At 57.9% G+C, this 11,357-nt stretch overlaps 1 protein-coding gene across 1 annotated transcript; it reads left to right on the forward strand.

The window, feature by feature from the left end:
- Window positions 1-609: 609 nt before the first annotated feature.
- LOC128137318 (uncharacterized) lies at window positions 610-5,035 on the forward strand. Its single transcript, XM_052778168.1, has 10 exons — window positions 610-959; window positions 1,114-1,267; window positions 1,654-1,910; window positions 2,226-2,311; window positions 2,805-2,899; window positions 3,003-3,126; window positions 3,388-3,496; window positions 3,650-3,787; window positions 4,164-4,339; window positions 4,732-5,035. The coding sequence occupies exons 3-10, from the start codon at window positions 1,842-1,844 to the stop codon at window positions 4,802-4,804; spliced, it is 870 nt and encodes a 289-aa protein (XP_052634128.1). The 5' UTR covers window positions 610-959; window positions 1,114-1,267; window positions 1,654-1,841; the 3' UTR covers window positions 4,805-5,035.
- Window positions 5,036-11,357: the final 6,322 nt, after the last annotated feature.

Raw genomic sequence — 11,357 nt, forward strand, 5'->3', positions numbered from 1 at the left:
GGCTGCCCTGCCCACGCTGGGGCCAAACGTGGGTGGGTCCACCTCTACGTGACACGGAGGTGGCTGCTGCGGCGGGTCCCCGCAGCCCTGTGTGACACGGCACGGTGTCACAGTGGGACACCCGCATCAGAGCTCCCCACCGTGCCTCTGTCCACACTCCCCGGCGAGGCCTGGGCAGCACCAGGGCTGCTCTCGCCAGTGCTGTGCTCCGCAGGAGCTGCCCTGCTGCCAGGAGGAGCCGAGGGGAGGCCGTGGGAGAGTGTTGGAGACGCCGCTTGGGGAAGTGGCGAGGAGGAAGGAGGAGGAGAGGAGCAGGGGGGTTTTGAGGCAGGACAAACACCTCTTGCCCAGCTGCTGCGGTGCAGGGGGGCAAAGATGATTAAGTACCTGCTCTTCAAGCCCTTGGGGCCCGAGGATCTGCCAACCCTCAAGGAGCTCACCACCAGCGGTGAGGCCCCCTTGCAGGAGCGCTGTGGGAGCCAAGATGAAGTGGAGATGAGCTGTGGAAACCCTGAGGCTGGGGCTGGGGCTGTAGCGGGGGTCTTCTGGAGGGGACCGGCGGCTGCAAGGGAGCCCTGCCTGATGGTGCCTTGGGGCTCGAGGGTGGCTTTGGTAGCCCAGGCCTCTAGCCGCTGCCCAGGTCAAAGGGCGGGATCCCCTTCCCCAAAACACTACTGATGCCTGCCTTTTGCCCCCAGGCCTCTCCGGGGCACAGGGCGGGCTTCTTGGAGGCTGGGGGTGGTCAAGAACGCAGCCGGGCAGCCCCGGCGCTGCGAGTGCTTGCTCAGGGCGAGGGGTGGCTTGAGCGCACTCCGCTGTTGCCTCCGGGGGCAGGGGAGTGCTGGATGGTTGTCCATTGCTGACTCAGAGCACGGCATCCTTTCCTTTGCTTTCCAGAAATCTGCAAAGTCTGGGCTGGCGCATCTAGGTACATCCGGCGACAGCTCTTGCAGAAGAGGGTGAGCCTTGCCTCCTGCCCGTGGCCCATCCTGCCCCTCCGGGCCTCCGGAGCAGGGCACGACGTACCATCCCCAGGGCCGCGTGAGTTGTCTGGCAGCCTTCCTGCCTCGGCGCAACCCTGCCAATGCTCCCCCTCCTTGCTTGCGTTTTCAGGCGGTGGAGATCGGCGTTGGGACATTTGCACTTGTCCCAGCGCGTGCCACGGTGGGAGAGGACACGGCTTTGCCCGTTGAGAGACCCGTGTTCCGGCCGTGCAGGTTTCTGAAGAAATTTTACAAGCTCAAGTGTGCAAAGGCCAAAATTCCTGGTAAGAAGACGGGTGCTTCCCCTGCACAGCCCTTGCGTTCGGCTTGCTGCCGACACCTCTGTGACATGGCCGAGCAAAGGCTCTTCCGACCTGGAGAGCGCTGAGCGTGGGCACGCGTACGGCAACCCAGCAGCCTGCCCCTGCCCGGGGAGCCAGCCTCATCTCCCCAGCTCACCCTCCGCTCCAGCTGGTTGCTCGCAGCAGGAGGCAGAGCTTCTCTTTGCCTTCTCCTGTCCACCAGGTCCGCTCCGGAGACGTGGCCGAAGCTGAAGGGGGAGCGCTCTCCAGCAGAGCGTTGCCCGAGGGCTGGGTGCCGACGGCACCTAGTCTCAGAGTCGGCTGAACTGCAGTGGGAGCGACTTGGTTGCTTTGCGCTTGTTTCCTAGACGAGACGCCGTTCGTTCAGCTGGACTTTGAGCAGATTGCCGCCGAGATCCACTTCCGCCGAGAAATCGTGGAGCGGTGCATACACGAGACCCTGCTTTTCTTCGCTGGGGCCCTCCGAGACAACAAGGAGGTGGAATTCTCCTTCAAGGGCATTGGCATCCTTGCCGTGCGAAGAAAAGTGGTCAGCATGACCTTCTTGGATGACTGCCTGCTGGAGCTGGACGGCACGGGCAACATGCTGGCAGCTCTTCTCGGGGTGAGCTTGTCATTTCTGCGGGGCTCCTCCGCAGGGCTCTGTGGCAATGCTGTCAAAGCTCTCTCCAGCTGCTTTCTGTTGGCTGCTGTCACCTGCCTCGCCACCCGGCCTAGACACGCTCTCGATGAGCCAGGCCAAGTCTCGGTAGCGCCTTGGCCCCTTCGAGGGTGGGGCTAATGACATCAAGGGAGAAGGTGGTGCGAGGCTTCCTGAGAGGCAGCCTTTGTGTCTCTGAGCAGCGAGACGGCTGGCCACCTTTGTGAGCAACCAGCACGTGTCCTGGGCGTCTGCTGATACGTCCCTGTCCCCTTGCAGGACTCCAAGATGATGCGTACCGTGGCCTTCGCGGGCAAAAACGATTTTAGTCGGCTCAGTCGAGACGAGGTCATCACGCTGCCAAGGTGAGCAGGACGGCTTCTGCAGGCCCCAGCTGGTCAGGGAGCAGCTGCTCAGCCCCTGCTGTGGGGGCACCCTCTTGCCGAGGCTCCTCTCCTGCCAAGCTTAGGCAAGACCAGCTCCTTCCCAGGAGAGCTTCCCGGTCTGCCCGCTGCTCGCTCCTCGCCGGGCCGCCCGCTGCTCGCTCCTCCCCAGGTTGGAGAGTGCAGACAAAGCGGCCAGTCCGCTCTCGATGTGCCCTGAGAGAGTGAGAGGCGGGAGAGTCTGCGGGGGCAGCAAGGAGGGCGTGTGCTGCCATCGCCAGCTTTCTGGCGGGAAGGCAAGGGAAGCACCGGCAGAGGCTGCTGGAGACGGTGGGGCCCCTCAGGTGCCACAGAGAGCCGCGTCCTCCAGGGACTTGGCAGTGGCTCCCACGGGTGCCTGCCAGCAGCTGATGAGCGCCAGCCCCCAAGGGAGCGTGGTGCCCTTTTGCCCAGCTGGTGCCTTCCTGTTTTCCAGGCTTGCAGTTGAGACCCCCCACCAACCGTCGGCCCCTGCGATTTCTCTGAAGCCCAGGAGAGAGCCGGCGCCTTGGGGCGGGGGTGCCCGCAGAGGTAATGTCCCAGCCGAGTGCTGGCCGGGGACTGTGGGCGCTCGTGTCGGGCCCGCAGGGTCCCAAAGACGCTGTTGTGCTGTCCTCTTGCCTCCCACTTGCAGTGAGCGTGCTGGACCCGGTGTTCCTGGCTCAGCGGAGGGTTTCTCTAGCCAGGCAGCGGGCGAAGGAAGGCGAGCGGGCGAAGGAAGGCGAGCGGGCGAAAGCCAAGGAAGCTGGCCAGGCCAGGTGAGCCTCCCGGAGGAGCGGTGCGGCTGGGGGCGTGGGGGCACACCGTGTCCTCGTCGTAGTGCGAGGGAGGTGTTTCCCTTGGCCGGGGGGCTGCCTGCGCCGATGCCGAAAGGCCCCGGAGACGTTGTCTTGCTGGACACGCGGTCCTCCTGCCGAACAGCCTGGCGGGGCTGGAGCCGGGCGGCAGGCTGCGAGCCTGTCCCGGAGCAAGCGGCTCAGACTGGGCTCCCACAAGCTCAGCCTGCCGTGCCTCTTCAGAGTCCTGCCAGTAATCCGGGAGAAGTCCCACGAGGAGCTGAAGCAGCCCAGACCTCCAGCTCAGCCGCGGTTGCAGCTCCCTGCGTGTGTTCCGCAGCCTTCGGGAACGGTATGCCCCAGGGATGTGCCAGCCCTGCGTCACGTCTCGGGCTCTGGGCCAGGGCAGAAGAGGCGGCAAGAGCTGCCCACCGTCCCAGCCCTCCCGCCCTGCCCAAGCCCGAGGAGACTAACGCCGCCTGTGTGGTGTGTGCCTGGCCTCCAGGGAACGGGCTCGCTCCGTGCCGAGAGGGCAGAAAAACGGCTCCGGCTGCTGATGGCATCCAAGCGCCGAGAGGTGGAAGCGGACGTGTGGCGCCAATACCATGCCAACAGAGCGGGGCGGAACACGGAGCGAGGCCAGGTATGGCATGCACTTCCCAGCCCCCAGGAAAAGGGCATTTCCCCTCCCCGCTCCCCGGGAGGGGAGCAGGGAAGGTCTCCCGGCACGGGCACGGCAGCAGTGCTGTGGCCAACTGGCCAGGCAGGGGCCTTCTGTCTGCCCGCTGCCCTGCACGTTGCCCTGCAAGAGGAGCTGTCCCTACGGCCCCAGGCCGAAGTGTGCAGTTGGCTGTGGCATGGGCAGTCTGTTGCGTGCCCATACCTCTCTGCGAGGGCTCAGCCCCACCGCCCGGAAGACTAAGCCAAGGCTGTGCAAGTCACGCGCCTGGGCTGAAGCCTTGGGAGCAGCCCCAGCGAGTGGTGGCGGGGCTTTAGGAGAGTCTCTTCTGCCTTCGCAGAGCCCCTGCCGCCACGTGTTTGAGGATCCCTATCGCCCTCCCCACCTCCTGAGAAAGGCCTATGCCGAGAAGCTGAAGGAGGGGCTGCAGGAGAAGGAGAGATGCCAAAGCGCTGCAAGGCAGAGAGCGTCAGAGGGGCCGGCAGAGCTGCACCTCCCGGGGAGAGCGTGGGCAGAGTAAGTGTGTGCCGGGGAAAGCCTTGGGCGGCTCCCACCACTGGAGGCGTCCAGGCTGAAGACGGAAGGCTGGCTCAGCTGGCTGGGCTCTGCCTTCCCAAAGCAGGCAGCCTGTGCTTGCCCTCCCCGCACAGTGACTCCCGGGCACCCGGCCCTCAGCTGCGATGCCTGCTCTGTCCCGGCTCTCGGCCCTGCCCGGCTTCAGCCCCGGCCGATCTGCACTCTCCTCGCCGCAGATGGGTTGGGGCACGAGGGCCCACGAGACGCCACACAGAGCAGCAGGCTGGCCTCAGCAGCACCTCCAAGAACCGCTGGCCTGAGCCAGGCTTTGGGGCGTTGCGGGCCCTTCTGCCCGGCCACAGAGCTGAGGCCCTTTCTTCCGTGTCCTTTAGCAAGGGGGAGAAGACGAGGCTGTTGGAGCGGCGTGGGAAGGCCCAGGGACTGCCAGCCACGCCACGAAGCTGAGAGCAGCCCCGGAGAGTCCAGCGGCAGGGACCTTGGCCCTCACGGTGGCCACCCATCTCAGCGGGAGAGCCGTCAGCAGCGGGTGGCAGGGCCTTTGCAAAGGGGAACGTGCCAAATAAAGGCTGCTGGCGCCTGTGCCCAGCTGGAGTGACCGTGCTGCTCTCCGCACTGCCTTTCTCTGCGGCCAAGGGGACAGGAGGGGCCCTGCAGCCCCCTGGTCGGAGGGTGTTTTGGGCAGGGGGGCGGGTGGGACTGGTCCCGCCAGCCAGTCGCGACAGGCCACGCGACTGGAAGAGCGGTGTCCTTGCCGGGGTACGGGGGCTGCAGAGCACAGCTTCTCTGCATCCGAACACCACTTTGTAAGGGATAAGCAGAGCTCCAGGTCCATGCTGGCCAAAGAAAACCCCATCGGCTGTGCAACTTGCTGGAGTACCACGACAGTCGTGGTATTGCACTGATGTACTATCAATCTATTTTTTCAGGGCATCAGCTTTACTCTTGGGTGATTTCATTGCCAAGGCTGCCTTTGTCTCCAAAGGCTGTAATCAAAATACTCTTTTGCTCAATACGGATGGACTGTCTCCAGCTACGTTATTCATTATACATTCAAAACTTCTATTTCTATGCAGATGAATCTCTGTTTTACTTTGCGTATATGTCTGTGTTGCAGATGTAAACCTGGACCAAATTTCATTGTTTCCCAGACGTCAAACTAAGGATGAACCTGTCCAAAGTTAAAATTTAGACGAGACAAAATTTTTGCTTGCTGGAGTCTCTCTTCACTGTGCAAGTGCTGATTCTTAACACCCTTCCCCCCCTCCGCCCCCCCCCCCCCCTTGAAACGTTTGGAAATGAAGCTTATTTTGCAAATACAAAGTGATTCTGTGATTATCTGCATATATTCTGCACTCACACCAGTGTAAAACCACCGTGAATTTACTAAAGCCTGTGAAATCACTTTGGGTTTGTAATGATAAAATCAAAGGAAATTTAGCTTTGATAACTATATTAGTTCTTTTTTCCCTATCGACTATAATGACAATTGGGTAGTGTTTAATAAGAGTTTGCTCCCTTTCCTCTACAGATCTACTCCACTCTTACATACAGAGACGTTTTGCCAGTTTGAGTGCTTAACAGTTTGCTTTCAAACGACGTTTCAATTGCTTTCAATATTTAACGTTGCAGTGTTGATACACTTAATATGGACATATCAATGGATTGTTAAAGCATGTCCCAATACCATTTTCACTCTCCCAAGGAAAGTAAATTTCACAAAAGAGAAACTTCTAACAGGTGGCTAAAAGAAATTGCCTTGTGATTATTTTATGAGAGTGACACATGAAGAAATGTTGACTTCTCTGCACATCTCCCAGGCTACACTGGGTAGTCACCACATCTTCTAGGACAACATTTGTCTGGTATGAATGTGAGTGTTACTGCGTACATTAATCAGACTTTCATGACACCTGTGTGTTTTGAAAGCATTTCCTTTCTCTAGATGAACTATGGTTTTTAAACTGGAGGGGAGTTTTGCAGGAAACCTGACTGCGGTATTCTTTTTTGTGCCACGGGAAGATTCAGTATTTGAAAGAAAGTCACAGATACACTCTGCTAGCACTGAGCCAGCAAACTAACTTAATTTGGTAGAAACCCCTGATAAGAAACTGTCTGGAGTTTCCAAACAAGCATTCCTGAGGAGGGGAAGTGGAGAGGGAGGTGCTGATCTCTTCTCCCTGGTATCCAGTGATAGGACTCGTGGGAATGGTCCAAAGCTGCACCAGGAGAGGCTTACACTGGGCATTAAGAAGCATTTCTTTACTAGAGAGGGGGGTCAAACACTGGAACAGCTTTCCTAGAGAGGTGGTCAATGCTTCCTGCCTGTCACTGTTGAAGAGGCATTTGGACAATGCCCCTCATAACATGCTTTAAGCTGGTCAGCCCTGAACTGGTCAGGCAGTTGGACTAGATGATTGTTCTAGGTCCCATCCAACTGAAATAGTTCCGTTCTGTTCTGTTCTGTTCTGTTCTATTCTGTTCTGTTCTATTCTGTTCCATTCTATTCTACTCTGTTCTGTTCTGCTCCAATCTGTTGCAACATGTACGTTGTGGAGCTCTCTCCAAGCACAGTACCTTCAGTGAACAACAGGGAAATTGAGAAATTTAAATATATTCTTTTGTTTCTGAGTTAAAAAAACAACGTAGGAAACACTTTTTAAAATCACTTACATCTCGGTTTCAATTCCACCATCGTTATCATTACTGGCTGCTTTTAGGATGAAGAGTTAAGGCATCACTTTGTATTGCAGGCAAAATATTAATCCCACCCCTGCTTTTGTGAAATTTGTAGTATCAAATGCATTAGTGTTTAGAAGTGGCTTCTGTTTCTTTCATATAACAAATGAAACCTATAGGGAATCCTAATAGAGATTATTTATTATCTATTAGCTGATTGACTGATTGGGCAATATGACCTGTTTCCTCATGGCTTCCTCACAAGAGAAGGCCTTGTTTCCGTTCACTGAACAAATGCAAGATGGAAAGGATTGGGGCCTTAAACATTTTCCGTGGACTTGATGAATCTTGGTAGTTTACTCCCAAAGAAACACCTAGCAGAATTGCCACTCTTCATTTTAGTTAGCTGGGACACAACTACACAGCTTGGTAAGAAAGGGTACTGACGTAGCCGTCGTGTAGTCGTATGCCGTTTACGTAGAAAACTGATTTTGCATTTAACAGTGCTACTGCTGAAAGGCAGCTTCAGACAAATTTTGTCACATGACAGCTAACCATATGTTTTGTAGGGAGGCTGCAGTAAACAGTATGAAATAGTAAAATATTGCCTTCCACATGAGAGAGAGAGAGAGACACTTCCTAACTACTTCACACACCAAAGGATTTTGTTCATCAAACCAGTCCTTGTGTTTCTGTAAAGAGTGAAGGAGAAACTGTTTAAATGCCTCATATTTTGACATTCTAGTTGGCATATATTTAGCTTTTTCTTTTTCTTTTTCTTTTCTTTTCTTTTTTTGTTTTTTTTTGACATGATAAAGTACCATTACAAAAGGAAAACAAATCCATGTGGAAAAATCCTTGGACTTCTGAAAAGAAACTTTGAATAGGGTATCAAACTCTTTTGACTCTCAAAGTCCAATTTGTTAATTGCTGTTTTTTTCCTAAGATACAAACAGTTTTTTCACAATATGCATTATATTGATGTCTCAGAGACGTTTCGTAACTGATCGGTTTGTTCTGTCCTCTGCTGTCATTTCTAAGTTTAGATTCCTCAACTTAGAGCAGAATTTTTTCTCTGAATTATTTTACACGTTGGTCTACTCAGTCCATTTTCGATTCCCCTGGTCCTCAAAGCCATGCAATTCTTCCGGTACTTTATTCCAAAACTGTCTTTGAGAGGGTGGATGGTCCATTGTGACATCACTGTGTGGTGGAGGGTGATATCACCTGGTGGTGGACTGTGACGTCAGCGAGCGATGGACTGCGACCTCGCGTCCCTCGCTGCTTATCTTCGGGCGCCGGCAGAGCCTGGGCCAGTCTGGCTCGTGCCTGGACTCCTGCCGAGCGTGCCTGCAAGGTCTGGAGGGTCGAGCGAGGCTTCTCCTGGTGCTGGGTGGTGCTTTGGGGGCTGCCGTCGGCAGCTCTCGCTGCCCGTCCCGGAGCCATCCCCTGTGTTTCCCCGGCCCTGCCAGGTTCAGGCGGCCGGGCACCGCGAGGCAAGCTTACAGCAGCGGAGGTGAGCTGTGCGGGGAAGCGTCCCCCTGGGGTGGCTGTGGGGCGGGCGATGGGGCTCGGGGAGCCGGGAGGGTGTCCTTCTCGAGGGGCCTGGGCATTCCTTCCTCCCCTCCCCTCCCTTCCCGGGACAGCGAGCGACCATGGCCTCTCTCCCTTTTGCAGCGCGCGACACCCTTTGGCAGTGCCGGCGCCAGCGAAGGGGAGCAGCTCCTCATCCTCAGCCATCCCCAACCTGCTGCGGAGCACGAACATGGCCACGGAAACAGAGTGGAGCTGCCCCATCTGCCGCGATGCTCGAGATGACGTCTCTTACGCGATGCCCTGTCGCCACCAGTTCTGCCTGGGCTGCATCCTGCGTTGGACAGAGGTGAAACCAGAGTGCCCACTCTGCAGAAGACCAGTAGAGAATGTCAGGTTTTCTGTGCTGGGAGAAGACGACTATCTGCAGTGTGTCGTCGCACACCCTGAAGAGTCGCCAGATGATAGCAGCCAGGCAGGCAGCGCTCCCAGCCCCGTGCCCGAAAACAGCCCCCACCACCCTGCGGCGTCCCCTGCATCATCTCCGCAGTGGATACCGTCCCCAGCTGAGCCGGGGGCTGCAGAGCCAGAGGACGTGGGTGGCCTCCTGCCTGTGGTCTGGGCGTATCTTTTCCAAAGACGACAGCATCTCCTCGATCCCGTGCTGCCCTGGCTGCGCCAGGAGCTGGAGGCAATATATGGGGGCCGGTGGTGGGAGGCAAAGACTGCAGAGAGCAGCATCCTGCACGCCCTGTGCGTCCACGGTCCGGATGAAGAGGTCATGCTCCAGATGCTGGAGCCTCTCCTTGGGCACTATACAACATTAGTGGTCTATGGCATCATGCATATCATTGAGTGTCAGTGCAGCGAGGAGGCCTGGAGGCTGCTGTGCCCCCATGCTGCTGGGGAGGAAGGCAACAGCCCTGCGGCCAGCTCCGGCTCCTCCAGCTCCGGCTCCTCCAGCTCCAGCTCCTCCAGCCCCAGCTGCACCAGCTCCCAGGAGGGGACTCCCACCCCTCACCCGAGCTCCTCCAGCAGCCCGTCAGGGGCAGAGCAGGAGCAGCCCCAGGAGCAGCCGGGGCAGGAGGCGGCGGCAGGTCCCTCTGCCCAGGGCTGCAGCCGCAGCCCCTCCGCTCCCGGCCGGGGCAGGGACCGCTCGCCCGGGGGGCCCCGGCGCCCCGCAAAGAGGAGGGCCCCCAGCCCCCAGGACTCTCCCCGGCCCTGCAAGAGGCCGCCTCGCCGGCGGCACTAGCAGGGCCCCAGCAAGAGTTTCTTCACAGAAAAGGAAATAAATGCCTATTTCCCTGGCACTCGGGGTCTCTGGGTGCTGCTTTCTGCCCCTTCTCCTGCTGCCTCTTCCCTTCCCCCCCCCGCGCCCCACCGTGGGTGGCACCAGCCTGCTGGCGGGCACGGCCATGTGCCCCCGGAGCCCCGGGGCCACGAAACCCCAGCAAATCCTGCTGCAGCTGCAGCGCAGCAGATGCCGAGGGCAGAGCGGGCGGGAGGGGAAGCTGGTTTCGTCGCAGGCCTGACGGGGACCGGACTGGGCGTCAGCCCTGGTCTCTGTTGGCAGCCCCCGGTGTCCCCGCCCGGTCCCAGTGCTGTGAGGGGCATCCCGAGCTCTGCCCGGCTGGAAGGAGCATCCTCGGAGCCCTGGACCGCGCTGCGGGCTGTCGGTGTGGGGACAGCCAGGAGGGGTCCCCCCACCCCGGGTGTGCCTGAGGGGCCGGGCAGGGGCTTCCTCTCCCAGCGGGGCGCAGCCTGGCTGGAGCACTCCCACCGCGGGCAGGAGGGCTGTGCAGACGCGGGGGGGGGGGGGGGCTGACAGAGCTCTTCTCCGGGGGCAGCTTGCCAGCATGAAGCCAGAATTCTTGTGGGGAAGAAGATCCTTGTGTCTCGTTTTGCAAGCTGAGCTTCCTATCCCCTTTCGAATCCATTCAGTCCGGCCCCTTGTCAACCTCTCTTTCCCGTGATGGGAATTCATCCGCCCTTTCAAAGCAGCTTTGCTTGAGAGAGAAGAGGTCTGGCTTGCGGCGCGTTGTTGCGCTGCAGTCCTTAGGAAATCACTTGCTGCGGTCCTTACCCACCTTCCTGTCAGACAATTGCAGGTGAAAGACCGAAACTTTGGCAGCTGTGAAGGTGGCCCGACGAGAAGGCAGTTAGGGGCAAAATAATGGAAATTATTACTGTGTTGGCAGGCCTGGTACCAGGTGGGCGAAACAAGGACCCTAAAACATCTGACAATAGCTCAGCTGGCAATCAGGGAGGGCAAAGTGCAATAAAGGAAGAGGTAGAAACATCAAAGGAAGGAAAGGACTACCTACAGACGCTGAAAGTAGCACAGAAAAGAGTAAACGGATAAAACAATGAAAAAATAAGTGTAGGCTGATATTTAAAACAAAAAAATCTCCCGAGCTTGCGTTCCGTTATTGTCAATAAAAGGAGTTGGGATGAGCTATGACCTTGCCACCTCCAGCGCTCCTCTCGGCACCCCACAGAGTGTGACAAAGCAGGACCCTCTCCAAGGTGGGTAGAGGTTTGTCCTGCTGGCAGTGGCTGTGCCTGTGCCCGGGGGTTCGTGTACGTGCGTGCAGAGCTCAGTTTCGGTCGTCTTTGGAAGCAGTGAAGAAGCCAGGTGTGGAAGGGAGTGACCGGCCAAGGAACAGGCTGAATAATCCCCTGAGTTCCCCCGTTTCGAAGGCTTCTCGTGTTCAACAGCCGCTGACAGCACCGCTTCTTCAGCGCTCCCATCTGGCGTGCTGGTGTCTTGGAGGAGCAAGCGTCGGAG

Source organism: Harpia harpyja, chromosome Z (assembly GCF_026419915.1).
Source record: "Harpia harpyja isolate bHarHar1 chromosome Z, bHarHar1 primary haplotype, whole genome shotgun sequence".
Classification (NCBI taxonomy): Eukaryota; Metazoa; Chordata; class Aves; order Accipitriformes; family Accipitridae; genus Harpia; species Harpia harpyja.

What these genes read in the sequence shown, in the direction of transcription:
- LOC128137318 (XM_052778168.1), top strand. Translation starts at nt 1,842, where the DNA reads ATGACCTTCTTGGATGACTGCCTGCTGGAGCTGGACGGCACGGGCAAC. An exon ending in AAGGAAGCTGGCCAGGCCAG is followed by an intron (nt 3,127 to 3,387) that starts GTGAGCCTCCCG and finishes GTGCCTCTTCAG; the next exon opens with AGTCCTGCCAGTAATCCGGG. An exon ending in GGAACACGGAGCGAGGCCAG is followed by an intron (nt 3,788 to 4,163) that starts GTATGGCATGCA and finishes CTGCCTTCGCAG; the next exon opens with AGCCCCTGCCGCCACGTGTT.